Below are 25,543 nucleotides of genomic sequence, written 5' to 3' on the forward strand. Positions count from 1 at the left end.
GCGGCTGATTGGGTGGAGCCGAGGCTCCGCCCCCCCGGTTGTGGGAGGGGGGAGGAGGAGGCACCGCCCGCCGGCACCGCGCAGGGATTGCGTCAGCCGCCGCGCGGCACAGCGCCCCCTGGGGGACGGGAGGGGCGGGGGGGGGACAGCCACGGCGGGGCGGCCCTGACGGGGGACACGGCTACGGGGACCCATGGGCATGGGGACATGGGACACAGGGGCAAGAACATGGGGACACACAGACACGGGGGGACATGGGACACAACGGGGACATGGGGGACACACATGGGGACACAGGACATGGATACACAGACACACACACGGCTACAGGGACACAGACATGGGGACATGGACATGGGGACACAGACACAGGGACATGGGAACACGGACATGGGGACACACATGGGGACACAGGACATGGATACACAGACACACAGCTACAGGGACACGGACATGGGGACATGGGATGCAGGGACTCGGGGACAAGAACATGGGTACACAGACAGATGGACACAGGACATGCACACATGGCTACAGAGACATGGAGACACGGCTACAGGGACATAGGACACAGACATGGGGACATGAGACACAAGGACACGTGGAGAGGGACATGGGAACAAGAACACGGGGACATAGGCATGGACACGGGGACACAGACACGTGGGGATACAACGACACGGATACGGAGACATGGACACAGGGACACAGGGAGATGGCGACAGGGACACAGGGGTATGATGACAGGGACACAGACATGGACACATGGCAACACGGACACATGGGACACAGCGACAGGGATATGGACATGGCAGCACAGGGACATGGGGACACGGTGGGTCCTGCGGCACAGGCCAGCCAGGTTAGCAGCAGCCAGGCCGGGTGTGGGGCGCGGGGAGCTGCACCCACCTGCAGCAAGGCCTGGGCTGGCTCGGTGAGCAGCTGAGGTGGGGAGGTGACAAGGTCGAATGGCACGTTCATTAGGTTTAATTGGTGATTGAGATACCCCGTGCTGGGTTTGCCACGGGCACGCTTAGTCAGTCTGCGGGGTAATTATGGGAATAAAAATTATTCCGTGCTCGGCAGAAAGAGCGGGGCCGGGACACGTGCCATGGTGCGTGGGGTGGGACAGCAACTCTGTCCCCGTCCCTGTCCCCATCCCAGTCCCCATCCAGCCCTGCAGGACCGCAGGGAGACGAGAGGCTCCCCCTGGCCCCGTGCACTTCATCGCCTTCATTTTAACACCATTGTGCCACGGCCAGGAGGGTCCCAGCCGTGGCGAAGTGCCGGCTGCAGGAGCCTCTGTACAAACCCCATGCCCCCCCCCTCATGCCCTCTCCCGCTCGATACAGTATTTAAAACTTTTAATATAAAGGTAAGTTCATTATTCTCGATCCTGAGAAACATTTCGTCCGTTTACGGAGCTCTCGCTGTAAACAAAGCACCACAGGCACCAAGCCCACGACACCCTGGCGCAGGCGTCCCCGGCTGCGGGGCCGGGCGAGGGGCCGAGGAGGTGGCTCTGTGCTCCCCGGGGGGCTGGCGGGGTCACCCCAGCAGGACCCCCCCCGCTGCACTGCTCTCCTTTGGGAGCAAATCCCCCGGGATGGGAATGGCCCGGATGCCAGCAGGCAGCTCCTCGAGGAGATAAGGGGGGTACAAATGTTCCTGGGGGGCACAAATGTCCCTGGGGGGACGTCTGAGTCCAACCTCGGCGATGCCACCGCCGCCGCCTCCTCTCCGCCCCGGTGCCCGGCCGCGCGCTACTCGTTGTTATTAAAAAAATTAAAATACAGATATCCCAAAGGAAGAAATAACCCCCCCGAAGTGCCCCGACACTCCTCCCTGCCCACCCCCCCGCGTTGCTCCCTTGACACAAGGTAAACTTAAAAAAGAAGACGGCTATGGCAGCTCCCAGCACACGGGTGCCCGGTCCCTACGGGCGCGTCCCCAGAGGTGCCGGTGACACCAGTGCCTGGCCCCGGAGCTCAGAGGGTGCCATGGCCACGGGAGCCCAGGGCGAACCAGCCCATCTTCTCCTGCGCCAGGTCGAGGTCCCGCAGGCGGATGCCGACCTCCCCGAGGAGGATGTTCTCCCAAAAGCCTTCCTCGCTCAGCACGCTCAGCCGCAGCTCCCGCTGCTGCAGGTCCCCCCGGGGGACGCCGTCGTAGACCAGCTGGAGGGGGACAGAGCAGGGCAGAGCCTCAGCCACTGCCCCCGAAAGCCCCCCAAACCCCGTCCCCGTCCCCCGTACCATCTCATTGTAGGTGGGGTTGCAGGTTTTTCGGGCCACTTTGGTTTTCCTCTTGGTGGTTTTCTGGGGGTCGGGCAGCAGGTAGGTCTTGACGTAGGGGTCGGGGTCATTGCCGTCCTGGAGGGGCTGCTGCCGGGCACAGCATGGGGCACGCCGTGAGCCCGGCCCCGCGAGCAGACCCTGCCCCAGCGCCGCCGGGACACCGCGCACCTACCAGCCCCCGGATGTGCATCACCATGATGAAGAGCTTGTTGTTCTTGTAGGAGATGGAGAGCTTCACCTCGCCGCCGACCTTCCCCAGGGGACGAGCCCACGTGGCGTCTGGAGAGGAAAAGGGACACAGGAGGGACGTGGGGGGGGACACAGGAAGGACACAGAGGGGATGTGGCGCGCACCCCAGCTCACCTACCTGCTGGCTTTGGTGCCGGGCTGGTGCCGGCCGCCTTCTCATCCCTCGGCAGTGGATGGAAGAAGGTGTAGATGAGGTCGCACTGCGGGGCAAAGAGGGGCCATTACTGGTGACCATGTCCCTCGCCATCCAGGGTGCGCACACAGATGCTTTACGCACCGCGTTTGCCCCCTTTCCTCCCAAATTCCTCTCCCCAGCACCCCCATCCCCACCTCCCGGGGTCCCCCGGCCCCGCACCTCGGCCACCTCGGGGGTGGCGTGGATGAGGTGCCAGATGTAGCCGTTGAGTTCCTCCTTCCTCCTCTCGGCCACCGCCTCTCCCCGCGACCGGCCGATGACGAACCTGCTGGGGAAGCTGCCGCGCGGGCACGGATGCTCAGAGACCCTGGGGGACATCAGGAGACCCCCCGGTGTAGGGTCTGCGGGGGTACCTGGGCAGCAGCGAGGAGGGGAAGAGGAGGCGCAGCTTGTTGTGCAGCTCCTGGAACTCCTCGAAGGTGCGCTGCACGAACACCACCTCGCTCGGGCTCTCCCGCTGCACCTTCACCACGTAGGTCTGCGGGGAGAAGGGGCTGCGAGGCGGGATGGAAACACCGGGACGCCCCGTGCCCACGAGGGTGAGGGGCTCAGGGATGGGGAACGTTCCTCTGCCCGTCCCCTCGGGCTGTCCCCACTCACGTAGCCCTTGCTGGGGTTGAACACCCTCTCGTGGCGGCAGAGGAAGACGTCGCGGATCCGGCCGGACGTCTTGATGGTGTGCGTGCGGGGGGCAAAGGAGAGCGTGGGGCGGGCGTCGGAGCCTGTGAACTTCATCTGCGCCAGGTTGTGGATGAAGAAGTTGAGCTTGGTGGCCACGCTGCCCAGGCTGGACTCGATCAACCTGCAACGAGGCCGCTTGCTGGGATGGAGAGGCTGGGTCATGGAGCCCACGGGCGAGACGAGATGCAGCCAGGGGCCGTGCCTCCTTCCTGGGGGTCCCTCCATCACCCCCCACCCCATCACCCACCCGTGTCCCATACCTGGTGAAGTACGTGGTGGCATCGGCATCGGTGTCCTGTGGCCTCAGGGCATCGTAGACGTACTTGAGGTCCTCCAGGTCGGAGAGCTCGGGGATGCCGCAGGACAGCATCTGGGCAGCGAGACAGGGGTGAGGGCGGGCGGTGGGACGAGGACGCGGCCCCCCCAGCCACCCTGTCCCCGCTTTGAGGGGCAGCGAGCGGCCCCAGGCTCTCACCAGCCCCAGCAGGTTGAGGAAGAGGTGGGTGTGCTTGCGGATCAGGTTGTAAGCCTGGCAGCACAGGTCGACGAAGTCGTGGAAGCGGCTGGAGGGCTTGTCCCCGCCGTTGATGACATACGCCATGTCCGAGGTGAAGACGAACGGGGCCCGGTCCCTGCGCCGGGGAAAGAGGGGCAGAAGGTGAGCACGGCGCCACGAGGAGAGGGGCTGCACCCGCAAAACCAGGGTGGACCCCAAAGCCAAAGCATCGCAGCCCCACGCGTGCAATCCCAGCGAGGGGGAAGGCGGCGCCGGGGGTGGCTTCTCACCTCTTGATGTTGCCGAACATCTGAGCGTGGCCCAGGAACCTGCCGAAATCGATGTGGAACATGTGGCCGGTGGTCTTGAGCATGATGTTGTCGTTGTGCCGGTCGCAGATCCCCAGCACGTAGGTGGCCACGCAGCAGCCGGCGCAGGAGTAGATGAAGTTCTCCACGGCCTGGGGGGGACGGAGGGATGGAGAAAGACAGGGCGGCCCCGAGGTGGGCTTTGGTGGCCCCCACGCTAGGAAGCAACATGTCTTGTCCCTGGGGAGGGGGACACGAGGAGCGGGGACCCTGCCGGGCACCTCCTCACCTTCTCGTACTCATCCTCCTCGGGGTTGTGTTTCTGCAGCCAGTCTGCCAGCGGCCGGTCCTTGAAGGAGCCCGTCACGCCGTGCTCCACCTGGATTTTGCGTAGGGTCTCGGCGTTGGGGATCATCTCCACCATGCCTGGCAGCCGGGACAGCAGGGTGAGACCCGTCCTTCCCCCGTGGGGGGCACGGAAACCCCAGCCCCCTTTGCCACCACCAACCCAGCTGCCATCCATGGGTGACATTCCACAAAGTTCCTACAAACGGTCTGTAGGAACCAAACACGGTCCTACAGATGGTCTGTAGGATCAAACCCAACGGCGGCTCACAGTGACCCGGGGTGGCTTCTCCCTGGGGATCCCCAGGACCTCCCATGCCATCGCCAACCCCAGAGCATCACGACCCGGGGACCAACGCCGCCGGGGGATGCCCCCGCACCGGGATACCTCGTCCGCGTCCCGTGGAGAAGCAGCGGAAGATGACCATGCGCATGTCCAGCCCCTCCTGCACCCAGATCTTGTTCATGATCCGGATCATCTGCAGCGTCAGCATGTCCTGCCGCAGGTCGTCGCCGCACTGCGAGCCCCCGGGGGAGCGACAAGAACAGGGGGGTGTCAGGGGCAGGGTGCCCACGGTTTGGGGCGCGGTGCCCACGGTTTGGGCACCCAACGGAGGATGAGCTCACCTTGAAGATGACCCGGATATTTTCCCCGAGGGGGTCGACGTTCTGGAAGGAGAGCTTCAGGGGGACGGCGTTGGAGTTGAAATAGGAGCAGTCCTGCCGCCGGGGAAGGGAAGCAAACCCCATCAGAGCCGGCTGGGCCCCGCTGGGTGACGGCACCCCCGGCGCCAGCACTCACCCGGGGCACGATCCCCTTCACCAGCAGGCTGGGACTGAGCGGCAGCCGGCATGAGCCGTTCGCCTTGAAGAACTGCTTCACCTCCTCCAGCCCCTCGCGGAGGATGCCCTGCGGGAGGACACGGGGGGCTGAGACCCAGCTGGACCCGATAAACCCCCCGATGACCCCGATACTCACCTGGCGAGCAGACGGCGCGGCGTCCCGCACTTGCTGGGCCAGCCTGGCCAGGGTGTTGACCAGCAGGCACTGCCGGTCGAATTCCTCCCGCAGCCCCTTCCCGCAGCAGCACAGCAGAGCCGCCAGCAGGTACTGGTAGCGGATGCTGAACTGGGAATCCTTCAGGCCGTCCTTCAGCAGCCTGCCCGCAGCGCAGAAGCACGGGGTCAGACTCACCACGGGTCCCCCCGGCCGCTCCCGGCCCCCCCAAAACTCACCAGAAGAAGTAGTGGGTGATTTTCAGGTCGCAGATTGCCCGCTTCATGAGGAAGCGCACCAACGGGCTGTCCAGGTAGCATTCGTACTTCAGGGCCTGCAGGAGGGGGAGAGGGGACAGTTTTAGGGTACAGCAGGACCAGCACATGCCTCATGCTGTGTCCTGGTCCCAGTATGTGCCCCACGCTGCATCCCCACCCCAGCACGTCCCATGAAGCATCCCCACCCCAGCATGTGTAGTACAGTGCATCCCCATCCCAGCACACATCCCGTACAGCATCCCCATCTGGGACTCATCCCAAGTAGCATCCCCGTCCCAGCAAACACCCCGTACAGCATCCCCATCCCAGCACACACCCCACACAACATCCCCATCCCGGCACACACCTGCACCAGCTGGGGCAGGTAGTCCAGCAGCTCCGTGTCGGAGATGGAGTCGATCCACTGCACGGCCGTCCTCCTCACCTCCTGGTCCGGGAACCTGCGGCCAGGGGCGGCACGTCCCCGTGGGCTGGCCGCCACGGGACCCTTCCCACTCACCCCACACCAAAAACCCGGCACCAGTGGGGCTGGACGCCCTCTGGCTCAGCCTGCAGCGGTCCCAAGCCCATGTAGCGCCCCGTGCCTGTGTGATGGTGACTTACGTGGCGTGCAGGAGCCCCAGGGCGTCCTGGTGGCTCATGCAGGTCCACTGGCCGAGCAGGGCGTAGATGTCGGGCAGGCAGGCCCACTCCCAGCTGGGCGCGCTGGCCAGCAGCATGGGCAGCGCGCCGGGCGCCGCGTGGCAGTAGTAGCGCTTCTCCCACAGCCGCTTGCGGTCGGCGTCCGTCAACCTGCACGGGGACGGCACGGGCTGGGGACGGGGCGCCCCGCTGCCCCCGGCACGCACGGTGCGGGGGGACACCGATAAACCCCTTGGGAAGAGGCAAAGGAAAGCAGGACCCTGCCAGCATCCCCCCGAGCTGCGGAAAGCTCAGCAGAGGGGGCTCTGCCACCCTGCGTGATGCTGGGTGCTGCCCATGGAGCACCCATGGACAGGGTGACCGAGCACCCACAGGGACCCCCGAGCCACCCCGCTGGATGTTTTGCAAGCAGGATCGGCCCTGCTGCTGGGTCCCAGTGGTGTGGCTGGCGGTGAGGGCACGTCCAGCACCACTGCTGAGCACCAGGGATCCGGGCACAGCTGCCGACACCTGATCCTCTCCGTTTATAGCCAGCACCATCCGACGCCGGCTGGCTCAGCCATGCTGGGCTGGACAAGGGGCCGGGCAGCTGTCCCTGCTGGGGGGACACCGCCGGAGAAGCCACCCTCGGGGCCGGGCAGCCGGGAGGGCTGCTCCTCTGCCCGCTCCCAAACTCAACCCCTACCCCCGGCTGCTTTCCTGGCAGGATCAGGCCCCCAAATACCCCCTGTGCCTGCCAGTACCGCATCAGCGCTGGGGGGAGCTCAGCAACCCCCCCGAGCAGGATGATGCTGAGCCCTCTGCTCACCAGTAGAGCGATTTCTTCTGCATCGCCTCCCGCAGCCTGCGCTGGTCCTCCTCGCCCAGGCTGCCGAATTCGTACTTGGGGCTGACCTCGGCCGCCAGCGGGCTCGTGAACTTCACGTCGAAGGCGGAGGTGGGGAAGTCGATCTGGGGCGGAGGCGGGCGGGTGAGCGGGGGCTCGGCGTCCCCCCCCCCCCCCCCGGCACCCCGCCGCCGGCACCCACCTGCAGGATGACGCTGTCGGGCTGGTTGAAGTTGGGGGCACTCGACCTGGCTCTGGAGTTGTCCTGGGTCGCCGGCCACAAGCCCAAAAGCTTTCGCCCGCAGGTCAGGACCCTGGAGGAGAAAGGAGGGGGGCTGAGGGTGCTGCTTTGGGGAGGGGGGGTGGTGGCAGCGCTGCACCCAAGGGTGCCCGCTGCGGCGGGACGCCCCACGCACTGCCTGAAGTTGAAGAGCGGGGTGGTGACCCAGCCCAGCGCCTCGGGGACCCGCCGCTGCTTGTTGGTGTCGGAGGAGCTCCCCGGGGGGGGCACGGGCACGGCGAAGAGCGTGACGCTGAGCAGCGTCTCCCGCGGCAGCCGGTTCACCTGGACGGGGAAGCAGATCCTGCAAGAGAGCAGTCGGCGGCTCAACCGTGCCGGGGACGGGTGCTGCCAGCGGCCTCCCCCCACCTCGGGATGCCAAAAGAGAGCCCAGCAAGCCCCCCCTGCTGCTGGCACCTGGCACCGGGGGTGCCACGTGCCCCCGGCACGGCACCGAGGCCCCACGTCATGGGCAAGCCCCCCCGGTGTCGGGTACAGCCAGCTGCTTCTGCGCCCTGGGAAGGTGGCCGCGGGACAGGGAGGGGTCCCCCGCACACTGACCTCGTCCCGGCTTCTCCCTGGGGGTCCCCGGGGTCGAGGCTCTTCTCCGACGTGCCCGGGGAGCCCAGGGCACCAGCTACATCCTGCCCGTGGGGCGGGCGGGAGGCACGGAGGGGTCGGCACGGCCCCACTCGGCACGGCCCCACTCAGCGCGTGTCCTTCGGGGGCACAGGCGCTTTCTAAAATTATCCCCGTCCCGTCCCCACCTCCCGGGGACACGGCGAATGCCAGGCATGGCGAGGGCTCGGCACGGCCTCCCCGCCTGCTCCCGGGGCTATTTTGGGAGCAGATCCCCTTTCCTGGGTGCAAACAAGCAGCTCCGGGGACGGCGCGGCTGGCGCCGTGGGGCCAGTGCTATTCCCGGGGATGACACAAGAGCTTCCGAAACCCAAAATACAGCGAGAGGCGCAGAGAGGAGGAGGAGGAGGAGGAAGCAGCGTGGCTGGGGACCACCCGTGCCCACCCTGCGGCCAGGGGGCTGCCTTACTGCTGGTCCCATATGATGAGGTGGAAGAGGTACTTGTAGACGTGGGCCTTCCTGGTGTGCAGCGGGCTGCACAGCTCCTTGCCGCCGTGCGTGATGGAGCAGGAGAGGTAGAAATCTTCGTAGCTGCAAGGGGAGCAGAGGGGCCGTGAGCAGGGGGAGCACTGAGGGTGCTTGGGCTTCACCCACGCCAAGGGGCAAACCCCATAGCAGCGGGGTGGGGAGGAGGAAGGTAATGCCTGGGGGTGCAAGGAGGCTCAGAGCTCTCCCCACCGCCGGCCGTGCTCCAACGCGGCCCCTGCACGAGCGGCTCCCCCTCCTCGCCTTCCCCCGGCCGGGCTTTGAGCAGGGGAGGGGGTGTAAAGCCAGCAGCCCCCACCCCTCCCGTCCCCGTCACCATATGCCACCGCGCATACCGTCACACGGGGGGCTGCCGGGGGGGGCCCTGCCATGTGGCAGGTGCCGAGCGACAATCCGGGGAGGGCTGCGGGGCGCCGGAGGTCAGGGGGATGCCGGCATTTCCCAGGCTACCGGCTTTGTTCGGAGCCAGTCACCAGGGGGAATACATTAAGGACGGGACAAAGGCGAGGGGTCCCCGGCGGGGCGGCTGCTGCCGCCGCCGCTGCCTCGCACGCCCTCCCCGCGGTGGGCTCCCGCCGCCCGCCGGGACCACCGCCGTCCCCCTGCACGGGGCCGGGCACCGCGGCACCTAACAAAGGAGCCTGCCGCGGCACCGGGGCCATCTGTCACATCGGGGGGATGCTGCAGCCCCGAGGGTTTGTGGGGTTGGGGTGGGAGAGCACCGCGGAGCCCGCCAGCATCAGCGCCCCCAGTGCGCACCCAGGCGCGCAGTCCTGCCCTTTGGGGAGGTTTGGGGTGGGTTAGCTCTAATGCGGAGTATTTGGGACATGCTTTTTACAGCAGCCTAGGGGAGGAATGCCCTGCTGATGGGTAACCAACAGGGTGCTGAGCCCCAGGACCCGCAGGCAGGTTTATCTTATCCCCTACCTGGCAGCCCAGGTGATGGGGATGCGGTGGGTGGCGTAGACGGTGAAGGAGAGCGGGCAGGAGAGCAGGCAGGCCTCCTGCACCACGCCGTGCTCCCGGCTCCCCTGCACGGCCGTCTGGAAGTCGGCGTTGAAGGTGTTGCAGTAGAGCCCCACCAGGTCGAGGATGGCGGCCGTCAGGCTCTCCACGATCCTCTCTGCAGGGGAGGCAGCAGGGGGGTGACACGGGGCTGCCCCGCACCGCCGGTCCCTCGGGGATGCTGGGGGGACCCCGGGCACGTCCCCTCCTCTGGGGCACAGCGGGCCAGGGGAGGGATTTCAGGCTTCCCACTTTGCTGGGTTCACGGGGAGGAACAACAGGCACGGCCTCCAGAAACCCTCGTTTCTTAAAAAACGGTTTCAAACGCATTTTTTGGCCGTAATAATCGAGGAGGAGGGGTTTGAGGATTAAAAGCACCAGGAACTTAAGCCCAGAAGGGGAGGAGGAGAATTGAAATACCTCGATTTTCCCTCTTGGCCAGGACATTTGGATCCTGTTGAGGAAAAAAAAAAAAAAAAAAAAAGAAGAAAGAAACCACGAGAGCAATGTCAGGAGGAGCCCCGCGCGTCGCCGCGGCTGGGAGCAGCTCGCCGAGCCAGCGGCTTTACGTAAGCGGCCGGGGGGAGCTCCGTGGTCCCGGCTCCTCGGCTGCTGCCACGGGCAGGGCAAGCAGCTGCCTGCTCCCAGCTATTGAGGAATTTTCCACGTGGTGCAGCGGGAAGGAGGAAGGAAGGATGATTTTTTTTCCCTTTACGCCCCCCCGGCCGAGCAGCTCCGCTCCCCCTGCCCTTACCTTCTGGATTTTGGGCTGCATGCGGGAGGGGCAGGGGGGCATCTGGTTGAGGGCGGCCGTGATCTCCTGGGACTCGACGGCGGCCAGGGCGTTGCAGATGGCCATGACCGACTGGATCACCCGCTCCGCCTTCAGCGGGAAGTCTCCCTGCGGGCAGGGGGAGGCTGAGCGGAGCCCCGGGCTCAGAGCCAGGGCAAAGCAGAGCCTCTGCCCTCGGGGAGCCGGCAGCAAGCAGGGAAGGGGATGGGGAGCGGCGCCTGCACCCTCTTGTGCCCAAGAAAAGACCAAGGAGAGGAATAAATGCTGTCCTCAGCCTTCATGGCAGCTCCCCAACCCACCACGCAGCTGCCACGTGCAGGCTTTCCCTCCTTTCCCTCCTTTCCCCTCCTCTGATGCAGACTTTGAGCCCCATCGTGATAATAAAAAAGTCTGCAGCAAATGTCTGCTGCGCTCCCTGGGAATATGGGAGCCCCTTCTTTTGGGGCGATGCTGTCCCCTCGGATATAGGCAGCCCCTTGGGGCACAGGAACGGGATGGGACAGGGTGGATCTGTGCAGGAACAAGTGGCGATGCTCGGAGGAATGGAGAGGTCGGGGCTCCCCGGGCAGGAGAGGCTGCTTGGAGCCTCTACCAGGAAAATCCGGCACCTTGGGCACGTGGGCAAGGGCGCCGGAGCCAGGCTGTGCCAAAGCCAGCCTCCTTCCAGGGAGGGGACGAGAAGGGCAGGGCTGTCCCGGTGCCACCCGGCGCTTCCCCAAGGCACCGCAGCCCCTGAACGCTCACCTCAGCTGCCAGGAAAGCATCCACCTCGTTGTGGAAGGTGTCGAAGAGGAGACTCAGCGCCTGCCTGCGGACGCAGAGAGCGGAGCTCAGCCCCAGCGGGGAGGGCACCCGGCGCAGGGCCCGTGCTCGCCCCATGCCCCCTACCTGCTGATGGTCTGCTTGATGGGCCTCTCCTGCAGGTGGATGTAGTGGTTGAGGGTGGACGGGCTCTGGTCGTCGTTGGCCTGGAGGAGGAGAGGGGCTGAGCGCGGGCTGCGGGTGGGTGCTGCCCCTGCACCGGCACGGGGCCGTGCCGCGAGACGTGCCACCCCTGCGAGCCCTCCTGCCCCTCTCCCCACCATGGGTCCCCTCTAAGAGGCTTGATACGGGGCTGGGGGCTCGATCCCTGCAGGTTACACCCAGCAGGGAGCTGGCAGGGAGGGGTTTGCCAAACCCTAACCCAGCCGAAGCATCTCCCCGGGGCAGGGTCCCGGTGCAGGCGGGGAGGGCGCTCCCCCCCGCGGGCACCCACCGTGCGGGCCAGGTCGCTGCGCACAGCCTTCCTCCTCATCAGCTGCAGGCGGATGTCGATGTCGAACTTCCTGCAGTGCTGGATGTACTCGTGGCTCCCCAGCGCGTGCTTGCTGCAGGGGCACAGACAACGGGCTCAGCACGCGGCCCCGCTCCACCCGCCAGGACCAGGCTGGGGGGAAAAATCCCCCAAAAGCAGCCCCGTGCTAAATCCCTGCGGCCGGGCATGGCTGTGGCTGGGGTTTGGCCGTGCTTTGCTCGCCTGCAAAACGCTTCAATGGGATGCTCGTGCTTAAAAAGCCCGAAGAATAAGTTATTGTTTTTCCTCCTTCCCCTGCATCCTTCAAAAAAGCCGCAGCCGGCCCCGCTGGTGCAAAAAGGAGCGGGCACAGAGGAGCCCGGCAGCAGCAGGGGGAAAGGCTGGCACCGGGGGCTCCTGCAGCATGGCAAAGCCCCCGACCAGAGCCCGCGGGGCTCGCCACACTGCCCCGCTTTCCTTGCCAGCTTCGGAAGAGAATGAGAAGAGAATGAGCCAATTCAGCCCTCGGCGGTGCCGTGGCCAGCCGGGCACGGTGCCGCGATGGGGGCGGCACATCTGCAGGCTCAATGGCAGGATGGAGCCGCAATGGCAGGATGCGGGGGGGGGGGGGGGGGGCGCCAGGGGCACCCCCAGGGCTGCTGGGGACGGGGACGCGGAGCCTGATCAGTGCGCGGCTGCTGGTGCTGGGTCCTGCCCTGCTGCAGGAGGGGCGCTGCATGCAGGAAGCCTGGCCCTTGGGCAGCGCCGTGCCCTTATCGCCGCGGGGCCGGCATCCTGCGCACCCCGCCTCGGGCTGCAAACGTCCCCTGGGATGCTCTGCTTTGTCCCCTGGGGTGCTCTGCTCCATCCCCTGGGGTGCCCTGCCCCGTCCAGCCTTCCCCCCGTGCCTCGCGCATGCCAAGCGGTGGAAAGCAATGGCAGCTCGGGCTGGTTTGGAGAGCTCGAGCGCCCGACCGGCTCCGCACGGAGGGTTTTGGCACTTCCAGCATCTCCTCTGTTGGGGGAAGACGTGGAAAGAAAAGACGGGCGACAAAAGGGCTTTATTTCCCAGGGCTTTCTCAAAGGTCCTTTGAGGGCCCCGGGAGATACGGGAGCTGCTCGCTGGGGACAGGCTGTCCTGCTGCAAGCCCAGGATGCCTCCAGCTGGGTTAACGGGCAGGACAACGCTGCTGCGACCCTTTTCCAAACGGCGAAGTTAGGCAGAAATGAGGGGATTTGCCCCAAATGGCGCAGGAATCCTGCACAGAACCCAGGACGGGCTTGCAGCCCTGACTGGCGGCCTGAGCCAGCTTCCATCCTCGAAAGCCCTGGCTCCCTCTCCAAAAAGCGACGCCGAGGAGCGGGCTGCACAGCGGCGTGGCAAAGCACCGCTCTCTCGGCTGGTGCAAATCCCGTTTTTCCAACGGGGGCTGTTTCTAGTTAAGGCTCATTACGGCAAACAGAAAACAGCTTTTTGCTGACAACGGCAGCATTTGCAGAAGGAAAGAAACCAACGGCTGAAGCCCAGCGGGTACCGAGGGGAAAGGGGGGCTCCCTGCAGCCCCCCCAGCAGAGGGACAGACGGACGGACCTGCTGCTGTGCCCAGGGCTGGGTGGCAGCATGCGAGCAACCCCGCTGCATCCATGCAAACACGCGCGCACACGCGTCCTGGGCTCTGCACCCCCCGTGCCGGTGCTGTGCAGGCTTATCCCGTGCCGAGCAATTCCCAGCTGCCCCTTTAGGGCCTGAAACTGGAGCGAGCAGCGGCTGTGGCAAAGCTCCCGCGATTTCGAGCGGCAGGGCCAGGCCGTGGGGCCGCTCTCCAGGCAGGGCTGGAGCTGGCTGGCGGCAGGCAGCCGCCGGGAGGGACGGCATGTGCCCCTGCGTGCGTGGCTGCCGCTGCCTCCACGCTGCACCTCGCTCAGGACGGAGCTTTGCCCCGGCTATCGGAGCCAGAAACGCAGCCTCGGTGGGAGCAGCAAGCCCCCAGGCAGCCCCGTGCCTGGGCTCCGTGCAGTCCCGGCTTCATTAAGGAAGGGAAACCTGTCCCCTTTCTCCCCGCTTCGCAGAGCGGGACATTTCTGAGGCTTTGAACCGCCCCCAGTCGCCGCTACCCCCCCTGGAAATGGCTTTTTCCAGCTCCTGCAATTTAAAAAACAGGCTGGGGGAAGCTGGGCTGCTGCCGGAGCAGGGCTCTGCCGCCCGGCTCAGTGACACGGCCGTTATTAATGCTCTCCCAAAGAGCTTTTTTGGCAGCTCCCAGACTCGTATCCTGCCCGGGGAGGGAAGGATGCTCCCAACACGCTGCTTTTGGCGAGAGCACTGCGGTGGCTCGGGAGGCAGGGACGGACCCGGGCCATCCATCACGCCTGCGCCGAACGAGCGCGGCCGGGCGCGTGAGCAGTGCAGTGCCTGTGTCCCCCCCCCCCCCCCAGCACTCACTTTTGCAAGAATTCCTCCAAGCCGCAGAGCTTGAGCACGAAATCCTCGACGTCGACGGCGTGCAGCTCATCGTGCGTGTAGCACAGCGTCTGGTAGATGAGCAGGTCCACGGTGGACGAGCCTGCGGGGACAGCGAGCAGCGGTGAGCCCCGGCGTCCCCAGGCTGGTGTGACCCCACGTGCGATGGGAGAACCCCCCCAAAAATCCCCCCCAGGCATTGCTCGGGGCTGATCCTGCCTCCCAGCCCCCCCGAGGGACACTCACAGTCGCAGGTGAAGGTGAGGGGCTCCCGCAGGCTGTCGCACACCACCGTCACCTTCAGGCTGATGCCGTGCCCCAGGTGCTCGGGGCTGAGGCTGACGGCGCTCCACACGAAGCCGGTCAGGGAATAATCCTTGGTGCTGGGGCCGGACCGCAGCCTGCGGGCAGGGGCAGGCTCAGAGCCGGTGCCTGCCTTCGTGTCCTCCCCCCCCCCCTCAAAACGCCTCCGTCTGGGGGCATTTCGCTGCCTGCCCTCGCCGGAGCACGGAGCCCGACACCCCCAAGCGAGGGCTCGGGGCGCGCCGAGGGGCGCAGGGACGGCTCGGGCACGGCCGCGGTACTCACACGTCCAGCATGTGGCAGAAAGCAGCCACCTCCTCGTCCCGCTCCTCCGACACCTCGAAGAGCTCGTAGCCGTTGGCTAAGGAGTGCGGCCGGGGGGCAACCTGCGGGCAGGGCACGAGCCCGTCAGCGGCACCCCGGGGGCTCCCCGCGTTCCCCCTGCCCCCCGCCTCGCTCCTCCGGGACCGAGGAGATCAATTGCCTCGTTCTGCCCAGCCAGGGCAGGCCGATCTGAGGATGCTGAGGGATGGGGGGACCGTCCCCGGGCCACCAGGGTGCCGCAGCAGAGCCCTGCCCGCGCCCGGTGCCAGGCTCCCCCCGCGCACGGGGGTCCCCGAGCCTCCGCCGCTCTTCTGCGGCGAACAATGGCCCCACTGTCAGAGCAATTAACCCAGCCAGCAGCTAACGGGAGACAGAGAAAGGCAGAGAACACGGCAGCCACTAAAGACAATTTTAATGCTCTTTTATAATTGGTTTCTGGCAGCGAGAAAGCCGAGGGCGACTTACACCGCCCCTGCCAGCGGTGCCCGGCTGCAGCGCTCGCCCACCGAGGGGGGGGACCAGGAGAGGCTGTGAGAGCAGGACAGGAGCCCGCTGAAGCCCACCTGCAGCCCCCAAACGTTCACGTGCCGGGCTGCTGGGGGCACGGCAGGGCTGGGAGCAAGGCGAGGAGGTTGGGCACAGCAAAGCCACAGGACACAAGAGCCTGCGGGCACCCACAGCCCCCCTCTGCACCCCCCATTCACCGCCCCATTTCCAGCTCTCCCCAGCGCTTTGCCTCCATCCCTCCCGACCTCAAAAGTGGGGAGCCAAAATCCTCTTACCGGATCGACGGAGATCCTGCGGTTCTTGTTCGGGGCCAGATTCTTCCTGTTGCCAAAGCGGGAGACGTAGGTCCGCGGGGGCACCTGGGGGGGCATGGTCTTGCTCCGCGCCACCGGCTTGCCGCTCGACTCCTTCTCGAAGATGCTCCTGCCTTCCTTCCAGCCCCGGGAGGCTTCCCGCAGCACCTGCGACTCGTAGGTGGACTTGAGGTTGAGGCAGGTGATGGCGTCGTTGATGCCCTCGTAGTCGGCGAGGCCGTAGGGGTCCTCCTCGGAGATGCGCCGGGCGAGCAGCTTGCCGTGCGCTCGCTCGTGCGAGAACATGTTGATGTCTCTGGGCTGGGGCGCTTTGGAGGACGGGGGGGACCCCTTCCCCAGGCGCTGGCTGCCCTCGGGGGGGCTCCAGATGGAGTGCCGGGGGGGCAGGGGGGGCGGCGAGAGCTTTTTGGGGGAGCTGCCCCCGCCGTCGGGGGGCGAGGTGCCGTTGAGGGGCTCCCCGAGGAAGTCCCCCTCCGAGCCGTCGAAGATGTACAGGTAGTCCCCGGCCAGCGGAGCCTTCAGCCAGGGCTGGCTGTCCGGCCGGGGGGGCGGCCCGGGAGGGGGCCGGGGTGCCGGGGACCCCTCTGGCACCGCCGGGGGGTCGTAGCTGAGCGTGGGGTCGGAGCCGGAGAGGCCCCGTGCTGCTTTGATGCCGGCGCAGCCGTTGGGCTCGGCGGGGTCGTCCCAGGAGATGAGGGGCCGCTCGCCCCGCTGCTTGGCGCGGCTCTCCTCCTTGTCCTTGTCCTGCCGCAGGCGCGACAGCGCGTCGTACTCCATCTGCAGGGCCTCGGCCAGCGCCAGCTCCTTGCGGCTGATGCCCACCGACTCGAGGGATTTCCAGTGCTCCCCATCGCCACGCGTGGCGGACATCTCTCCGCGCACCGGGACCTCTCCTTCCTCCCGCGCTCAGAGGGCTCAGGAGAAGGGCATGCTGCACCGCCGGCCACCTGGGCGGAGGGGAAAGGCGAGGGTTAACGGCTCTGCAAGCTCGTCAAGGGCTGGCCCTAATGAGCCTCGGAGCTTCATGCACCCAGGGGTCATTCGGAGCCCTACGGAGGGTTGGGGCTGGCAGCGCCCGAGGTCCGGCCCTTCCTCTCCGCGATGAAATAAAGGAAACGTTCACGAGCTCGGCAGAGCGATGGCTTAAAGAAAGCTTTCGCAGCCTCCAGGCAGGCGCGCGGGGCTGCTCGGCCCCCAGCAGCAGCTGCTGGGGCTATTGCTGGATTTCCCCGAGGACAAAATAAGACACCGAGGGAGGGCGGCGGGGCCAGCGCCAGCATCTGGGGCTGACTCAACCTGCAACCCCAGTGCCCTGCGCCGGCATCGCGGGGCCCGGCAAGCTGCCGTCGCGTGCCTCGGGCACGGCTTCGAGCCCCCCCGGTAGTCTCGGGGGCATTGCTGCGTGGAGAAAACCACGGCCCCCGCCAGCAGCACTCTGCAATCAGAAAGGAAAAGTGGAGGGAGAAAAGCAAGGGAGGAAGGAAGGGCGTCTGCGGCCCCTCCTGCCTTGCCTCCCCTGGGGGAGAGGATATTCGGGGGAGAGGATATTCGGTTTGCATCAGCGCAGGCAGCGAGGCAGAGCCCCCCCAGCCTGCCCCCAGGGGTTACCCAATGCAGAGCCCCCCCAGCCTGCCCCCAGGGGTTACCCAGCTGCTCTCTGCTCACCCCAAAGCCTGCACGGGGCCCTGGACAACCCGGAGCAACCACTGCCCACCAGCTCCCATTGCTATTCTCCAGCTCCCACCAGCCCAGGATGCTTCAGAGAATAAATCAGAGCTGAAAGCCTCCCCAGGGGACCCGACAAGTCCCTCCGAGCCCCTCCAAGCCCCCTCTGCCCCAGGGAAGGGCTCAGAGCCGGCTGCTGTCCCTCTGCAGGGATGCTGCGAGCCCCCAGCGTCGCACAGCTTCCAAACCCAGCGATTTTGCAGAACTGAGCCGCAAGCAGAGAGGAGGAAAAGCCTGACTCGAAACCACCTTCCTGGCCCCTGACCAAGGCACACAAACCGCGGTGACCGCGGAGCCGCAGAGCCGCCGCTCCCTCCCCGCCGTCCGCGCGCCCGGGACCGCTGCCGGGGCTCGCTCAGCGCCGCCAGGCCGGCCCGGCGCTCTCCAAGGAAGGCTATTTCCCCTCCTCTTCCCTTCCTAGCAAAATAAATACCCAAGTGGATGTTAAACAGAAAAGTGGAGCGAGCCCAAAGCCTCCGGAGACGTTCGGCACTTGAAATCTCCGGAGCTGAGAGCTGGCTGAGTGTTTTCTCGCTCCGGCCAGGGCTCACGAGCATCCACGAGGGGAGGACGCGGGGTGTGAGCTGCGAGCCAGAGCCCTCCTCACCCCGACACCACGCACCCTGCAAGGCTGGGGACAACCCGGTGCCCTGCTTCAAGGTGCGACCACCTCCAGCACCCAGCAGAGCATCCCCGTGGGATGCAGCCCAGGCTGCCAATTGCCCCCACAGCAGCCCCGGAGACCCAGCCAGCCCCCCCCGAGCCACGTGGCCCCGAACCAGATGGCTGCTAATCAGCCCAGCCCTGGCTTTGCCTGCTGCAGGCACGCTTTCTCCCCAAAATTACAGTTTTGAAGGAAAGGGCTCGACCCTCTCCGTGCTCGGGTGTCGGTGCCGCAGCCCTGGGTGCCACCGTGCAAGCAAAGGGGGGGGCGTTGCCGGCAGCCACGGGCTTTTCCCGGAAAAACAGAAATCCCAAAAGCTGGCAATCCTGGGCTGCTGGAAGCCGAACAAAGCAAACGTGCTTTTAACCCAAAAGCAATAAAATAGACCTGAGTTTTTGTGGCTGACAAAGCTACAAATCCATTCTTGTCTCCAGGAACAGCATCTGCTGGAGTCTGAAGCAGAGGAAGCGGCCCCGAAGCGGCCGGCCCCATCCTGCCTCCGCCACGAGCCGGGCAGCAGGACCGAGGCGATGCAAACCCACACGAAAAACCCCAAAGAGCACCTGCGCCAGGGCCGAGCCTGGCTCCTCTGTGGGGTTTGGTAAGGGGACGTCTGCATTCCCACCGAACGCCCCCTCTGCCCTCCAGCCCGTTATAAAAAGGGCACGGGGCTGAGAGCTGCGGGTTAGGCGCCGTCTGGCAGCTCCAGGGGCAGGCACCGAATTCCGGAGGCGCAGACGAGCGGATTTTTTTTCCCCCTCTTTAAAATATCCCTGCTGCTCATATAGGGGCGATTTTCTGACTTTAAATTTCCTGGCACGTGCGCTGGTCACGTCAGCCTCGGGAGACGCGTTCAGCGAGCGCTCGGCGTCCCACCTTGCACAGAAATGCTTCGAGACACGGAGCGGCTCCTGCTGCCTCAGCACGGCGCTCGGCTGGGGCAGCCCAGCAGGGAAAAGCACTTGTCCACTGCAAACCCTCCCCGGCTTGTGGCTTAACGTCGTTTTCTTCCTAGTTTCCACCAGCAAAGCCCCAAAAAGGGAGGTTGCAGCCTTGTGGGGAGCCGCACGCGGACACCACATCCCTCATGCTCCAGCAGGAACCGCGGCGCTGCCACATCGGCGGCTGCGAGCAGCAAATCGGGGGGACACCTCCCCGGCCACGCACGCCCCACGCGCACAAAGCCACCCCACCCTCCCGTCTGGGACAGTCCTCGGGTGCTGAGGACCAAGGAGAAACAAAACCAAGGCGAAACGTTTGCTTTGCCTTGCTCTCATCTACCGGAGAGCCCCACGCAGGAAGGATGCGCCCACCCTGTGCCTCCCCACGGACCCTCGGGGCCCCCTCGGGGAGGTGCAGAGAGGTCGGGGGGCTGTTTTCACACCTGCACACCCGGAGACCCCGCAGAGTTTATTTTTCCACCACCAAAAGAACCCGACCCACCCACGGCCGCCCAGCCGGCCAGCAGCGGGTGGAGAAATAGGAACAAACCCTCCCGAAACGCCCGGGGTTTTTCCCCACCGCCTTTTCATTTCTGAGCCGGTTTGCACGGCGCGGCCGGCCGGACCTGCTCAAGTCTGGTGCTGCCGGATGCTTTCATGGAAATACGGGGTCCCCGAGGGCCCCCAGCCCGGCACAACCTCCCCAACCCTCCAGCCAGCTGTGCCCGAGGGTCCCCCCCCACCTCCAAGAGCTGCAGCCCCCAGCCCGAGCCCTGGGGGATGCTTTGGGGTGGCCTTTGGGGTGCACGGCCCCCCGCAGGGCTCTCCTTGCCCCCGCAGCCAGCAGCAGCGGGACGGGGAGGGACAAGGCGCAAGGAGCCGAGCGTCGGGGTGGGAAGAGGGCGAGGGGGGACCAGGGTGGGCTGGGGGCGCAGGGGGCACCCGAGGGGTTTGGGGGGAGCTCGGTGCCCCCACGCAGCCGCCCCCCAGCAGCTGAGCAGCACCTGCTCGGCGTGGGGAGGGACGGGGGAAGCCGAGCAGAAAATCGCGCGGCCGGATCCCACGCACGGGGCCGGGAGCCCAGGGCACAGCAGGGGCTCGGTGCTCGCCCCCCGGCTCTGCCCATCCCCTCCTCCCTTCCCCCTCGCAGGCAGCTGCGCTGGGAGCAGATAGAGAGGCCTGGAGCATCTGGGAAGACATCAAACATCTGAGGGCGAGGAAGGAAAGCGACGAGCCCCGGAGGGGCACCCCCCCGGCGGTGGGAGCCGGGGGAAGGAGGTTATGCCTATCAGGGGGAGACAATTCCCACCCATTTATAACCCGGCGGAGGGAGGAGCGGCCGCGAGGAGGATAAAGCCCCCGCGAGGAGGATAAAGCCCCCGGCTTCACCTCGGGGGCTGCGGGTCCATCCATCCTGCCTCTCCTGCTGGACGGGGCCCGGCGGCCCGCGTTCCCAGCCACCGGAGCCGGGATGCTCGGGGGTGCCTTGGGGACACGGCTCCTGGCGGCCTCCCCGGCCCCGTGGCACGTCCCCGCTGTGCGTCACAGCACATCGTGGGGTGACAAAGCTCCCCAAATGTCCTGGAGCCTGCAGCAGCAGGGATGCTCCTATGTCCACATGTGCGGTGCCCAGCACAGCCTCACAGAGCCCGCCACCAGCTCCAGCTCCCCCAGAGCGCGCAGGATTCAGCCCTCCCTGTTCTGGAAGAGACTCTGCTCTCAGTCCTCCTGCTTGCCCCCAAAACAGGGGGAATTGGGGCCTTTGGGGGCCTTGGCACTGGTCTCCCAGCAGTGCAGTGACCGAGGGAGGCTCGTTGGGTCCATCCCCAGGTTGTGTTTTGATAGGGCCAAAGCTCAGGATTTTCTTCCTGGTTTGGAGCCGGAGCTCCAGAAAGGGAATCTGGTTTTAAAGGTCATTTCAAACCGAAACCGAAACCTCGAGCGTTTCGCTCCTGGAGCCCCACTCAGCACCACCAAAACACCACACCTTAACCCGAAACCCAGCAAAACGAGCACTCAGACTTATCCACTTGCAGCAAAATCAACACGATTCCCCCCAAACTGATCCCCACAGACACTTTCAAGCACCTCCAATTTTTTACCCCAGGAGCGATCGGTACTGCGGGAGCCGCGGGGCAGGGAGGCGACCGCTGCCCTTCCACCAAACCCCAACAAATCACCAGCAGAGCTTTCGAGGAAGAAGTCGTCGTCCCTCCGAGACGGAGCCAGCCCCCATCCCACCATCCCACACGCCCCGATGGGGAGCCCCCCACATTCCCCCCGGCATCGAGCATTTTGTGACAGGCAGCGAAGCAGCCCCGTGCCCCGCACGCGGAGCCCAGCAAACGCCTTGCAAACGCCCAGCACCGTTTGCTCCCAACCTGTTCCTCGCAGCTCGAGGAGCTCCTTCCTCCCGAGGCCACTACGCCTCCTATTAATAGGAACCCAGCCCGGTCCAAGCCCTCTGGAGGAGGCAGGATGTGAAGCTGTCCGATGCCAAATGCTCTTCGAGCATTTTTCTACGCATTTCCACCCTCGGGAGGAAATCCTGCCTGGGGAAGATGGGTCAGGCTCGGGACGGGAAAGCCCCCCGAGCACGGGGCAGCCGAAGGAGGAAGCTGTGCCAAGGAACCCCCCAAAGCCCCTCATGGCACGCGCTGGGGCCAGCGGAGGGGACGCGCAGCAAGGTGTGAGAGCCACACAGGATGCGCGGGAGGTGCTGCACCTCACCCAGCATCTGCAGGGCCAGGAGCAAAGCGAGGGGGACGCGGGGAGGGGCGAGGGTGGGACCTTTCTGCAAAGCCACCCGGCGCCGCTTCCTCTCCGGCGCTCGGTGGCTCCGGCAGCGAGCCGAAACGCCCGCGTCTCGCCCGGCCCCGGGTCACACCTGAGCTCGGGGTTTCTGTCTTACTCAGCCCCGGCTCCTCCGGCGCCCCGTGCCCGAAGCCTGGGCTGGGTTTTCTCAGTGCTCGGCGTCCCCGGGGGATGCTTGTGGTCGGGCTCCCCTGGCGCGGCGGCCGGGGCGCTCGGTTCCTATGCAAATCTCGGCTTCCTCCGCTGCGAGCGCTCAGCACCGCGGTGCTGCCCGCAAGGGGGGTGCGCAGCCCGCACGGGGGGCTCGCTGCCCTCCGGCACGGGCCGCTATAACCCCATAGAGCCCAGCGGTGTGAAGCACGGCACCGCAACGCCGCCCCTGCTTCGGCCAGCCCGGCTGCACCAGGGGGGTCCCGCTGGGGTGTGCTGGCAAGCAGCGGCTGCCCCCCGATCCAGGGGCCCGATCCTGCTGCAGGATCACTGCTGCGTGCTCCGTACGGCTGCTCCTGCTGCCCATCCATATGGATCCTGCTGCTACCCCCATCCGTATGGCCGTTCCCACCGCCACCGGGCTCACCCCCATCCAGGAGCTGGGTGCGCGGAGGACACGCAGCAGTTGGGGTGCGCCCCACTCTCTCCGGTCCCCCCCCATCGGGGTGCAGAGGGCACGGCCACCCCCAGCCCAGCCCGCGATGGGAACCGGCTCCTCGTGCGGCTCGGCGAGGCGGATTTGCGTCTCGTGGGAGTCAGACAAGACACAGCCACGCACGTGGGCCGGGCGTGCACGGCTCCTTCCCGGCACCCAAAACGCTCGGGACGGGCGGCGGCTGCTGCAGCTTCTCCCACGCCGTGCAAATTCACGGGGCGCATCCAAGCAACGCGCGCACGCACGGCAGCAGCGCCGCACGCCGCAGCGGGCGGGCAGGGCTGCCTCGTGGCTCGCCCTCCTGCCCGCCTGCCTGTCTCCTGCCCTCGTTTTTTTTAAGGCCGTGCTCCCGAGGCGAGGTGGGGCAGCACCTTGCCGGGGCGGTTAGCCCGGGAGAACCCGAGCACCCCATTTCGGTGCAGATTTCCCTCGCCCCGTGGCGCTCCCCGCTGCGCTTTCCCTCTCGGTGGAGGAGGAAATGATCGATTTTTTTTTTTTTTTTTCCGGCTCGCACTTGTGCTGGTTTCACCCCGGCCCAGACCCTGCGAACAATCGCGTTCGTGCCTGGCTTTGCAGCCAAGAATAGCTGCGGTTGAGTCGACGCATCTCCCTTGCTCAGGGGTAACAGCTCACATATCTGGGGAGTTCAGAGCTAAACACGCGCGGGAGCGTTTCCGCAGGGATCCGCGGGGCTGCTGGAGGAGCAGGGAGCCTGCAGCGAGCCCGGCACCCGGAGGAGCAGCACACGGAGCCCACGGCTGCACCGTGCCCTCGGTGGGATGAGCTGACCCTTCCCGGCCGCACACAAGTGCAGGATTGTCCCCACCCCTGTCCCCATCCCTGTCCCCATCCCCGTCCCCATCCCTGTCCCCATCCCTGTCCCCATCCCCATCCCTGTCCCCATCCCTGTCCCCATCCCTGTCCCCATCCCTGTCCCTGTCCCCATCCCTGTCCCCATCCCTGTCCCCATCCCCATCCCTGTCCCCATCCCCGTCCCCATCCCTGTCCCCATCCCCGTCCCCACCCCTGTCCCCATCCCTGTCCCCATCCCTGTCCCCATCCCTGTCCCCATCCCTGTCCCCATCCCCATCCCTGTCCCCATCCCCGTCCCCATCCCTGTCCCCATCCCTGTCCCCATCCCCATCCCTGTCCCCGTCCCCGTCCCCATCCCGGTGGGGGGACACTTTGACATCACGGAAAGCCTGGCGCTGGCTCCCCCCCCCCCCAACACTTCTCTCGCTGGCAACTTTGCAACGCGATGGGGGCTCTTTCACCGCTCTGCAAACGCCCCCCCCTTCCCCTACGACCCCCCCCAAGCACATTTTAAGGCCAGGACCCCCCCTCCCCCCCCTCCACCCCCCCCCCCCAGCTCGGCTGCGACTCCCCGGGCTGCCAAAATCCCCCGGCTGGGGGCTTTGGGGCAGCACCCGGAGGGGGGGGGGGGGGGCGCCCTACGGCACCCCGACACCCCCGCAGCGCGGGGGGGGGCGAAAATAAACCTAGAAAAAGGGGGGAAAACCCGGAACGAGCCGCAGATCGCACCCAACCGGCCTCCTCCCGCGGACCCCCCCCCCCCCCCCCCCGGTTTCCCTGCCACCTCCCGGTGCTCCCCGTCCCCCAGCTCCCCCCGTTACCTGCTCCGGGCGGTGGCGGCGGCGGGGGGGGTTGGGGGGGGGGTCCCGGCAGGTGGGGGGGGGGGGTCCCGGCGGGGGTGGGGGGGGGGGGGGGGTCCCGGCTGGCGGCGGCTGCGGGAGGAGGGAGCGCGGCGGCGGCTGCGGACAATGGAGGGGGCGCAGCGCGGTGCGGAGCCATCTCCCGGCCACCCGCAGCATTGCACGGGGCTGCCCCCCCCCCCTTAAAAAAAAAAAAAAATTAATAAAAAATGCAGCCCCGGCAGCCCCAGCAGCGCGCCCGGCTGCTGAGGGTTCCCCCAGGGGGTGTCACCGTGCCAGGGAGCTGGAGAAGGATGCTGCCCCCCCCCCCCCGATAAAAAAAGAAAATCGACCAAAAAATGCAGCCCCGACAGCCCCAGGGATGCAGGGAGTTGGGGGAGGAGGCTGCCGTCATGGGCCATCAGAGATCCAGGGAGCTGGGGAAGGATGCTGCCCCCCTTTAAAAAAATAAAAAATAAAATAAATAGATGCATCCCCACCAGCCCCAGCAGCGCGCCCGGCTGCTGGTGGTTCTCCCAGGGGGTGTCACCGTGCCAGGGAGCAGAAGGATGCTGCTGCAGCCCTGAGCCCGTGGGAAGAGATCCAGGGAGCTGGAAAAGGATGCTGCCCCCCCAAAAAAAAAACAAAATCCACCCCCAAAATGCAGCCCTGCCAGCCCGTGGGGGTGTCAGTGCTCCAGGGAGTTGGGGAAGGATGCTGCCCCCTCCAAAAAAAATCCCCCCCGAAATTCAACCCCACCAGCCCCACCAGCGCACCCGGCTGCTGGTGGTTCCCCCGGGGGCTGTCGGAGCTCCAGGGAGCTGGGGGAGGATGCGGGACACCCTACAGCCCCTAATGGGGTGGGGGATCCTCGGCAAGGTGTGGGGGGGGCTGCTCGCCCCACAGCCACGCTGCAGCTGGTGCTTCGGGTTTGGTGCTGACGTGGGATGGCTCCGGCCTGCGCTTCTTGGGGGTACCCTGGCTAAGGGGGTGGTTTTGGGGTTCACGCAATTCCCAGTGAACCCCAAGGCTCCGTCTCCCACCAGGCCCTGGGGGGTAAATCCGACCCTACAGCCCCCCGCGGGCTGCAGCCACCCTCTGACAGAAAATGTCCCCACCTCGGGGACAAGCCGGGCTGCTGGAAGAGCCCCGTGCCCTGCTGCTCCCCGTCCCGGCACGGATTGTTCCCCGCTCTCCTGTTTTAGTCTCCTAACCCCTGTGAGGCAGCGGAGGCTTCCCCGGCGCTGCCCCCGCACCGCAGCAGCACCCACGGCCTGTGCGGGGAAAAGGGCGAAGGAGTTTTGGGGGGGAGCCGCCGAGCATCGCCCCGTGCCCGATTCCACCCGTGCAGGAGCCGCAGGAAGGACGAGGAGCAGGCCCGAGCCTGGTTTGGGTTATTT

At 66.3% G+C, this 25,543-nt stretch overlaps 1 protein-coding gene and 1 long non-coding RNA gene across 5 annotated transcripts; one reads left to right on the forward strand and one right to left on the reverse strand.

Annotated features, from left to right (window-relative positions):
• Positions 1-1,347: 1,347 nt before the first annotated feature.
• On the reverse strand, positions 1,348-24,165 carry PIK3C2B (phosphatidylinositol-4-phosphate 3-kinase catalytic subunit type 2 beta). Of its 4 annotated transcripts, none has more exons than XM_066982967.1 (33): positions 24,126-24,165; positions 15,663-16,648; positions 14,842-14,942; positions 14,500-14,654; positions 14,236-14,356; positions 11,775-11,886; positions 11,408-11,487; positions 11,264-11,327; positions 10,481-10,627; positions 10,147-10,180; positions 9,649-9,844; positions 8,644-8,766; positions 7,732-7,899; positions 7,518-7,629; positions 7,298-7,440; positions 6,451-6,639; positions 6,194-6,287; positions 5,809-5,903; positions 5,552-5,732; positions 5,375-5,482; positions 5,200-5,292; positions 4,961-5,090; positions 4,517-4,653; positions 4,210-4,379; positions 3,899-4,055; positions 3,684-3,793; positions 3,343-3,544; positions 3,096-3,220; positions 2,902-3,019; positions 2,665-2,746; positions 2,470-2,576; positions 2,256-2,384; positions 1,348-2,177 (listed from the first exon to the last, which is right to left on the reverse strand). In XM_066982967.1, exons 2-33 carry the CDS (start codon positions 16,569-16,571, stop codon positions 1,989-1,991), a joined length of 4,881 nt encoding a protein of 1,626 aa, XP_066839068.1. In that variant the 5' UTR covers positions 16,572-16,648; positions 24,126-24,165; the 3' UTR covers positions 1,348-1,988. The 4 variants fall into 4 exon arrangements, 3 of the variants coding, with proteins under 3 accessions (XP_066839068.1, XP_047927148.1, XP_066839067.1); XM_048071191.2 differs by lacking the exon at positions 24,126-24,165 and adding an exon at positions 21,413-21,538; XM_066982966.1 differs by lacking the exon at positions 24,126-24,165 and adding an exon at positions 17,331-18,454 and having other exon boundaries at positions 15,663-17,292.
• Positions 8,614-10,919, forward strand: LOC136786933 (uncharacterized). The gene is made up of 2 exons (XR_010826552.1): positions 8,614-8,750; positions 10,169-10,919. It is a non-coding gene; the product is annotated as an uncharacterized lncRNA (long non-coding RNA).
• Positions 24,166-25,543: the final 1,378 nt, after the last annotated feature.

The sequence above is a fragment of the Anser cygnoides genome, chromosome 25, assembly GCF_040182565.1.
Source record: "Anser cygnoides isolate HZ-2024a breed goose chromosome 25, Taihu_goose_T2T_genome, whole genome shotgun sequence".
NCBI lineage: Eukaryota > Metazoa > Chordata > Aves > Anseriformes > Anatidae > Anser > Anser cygnoides.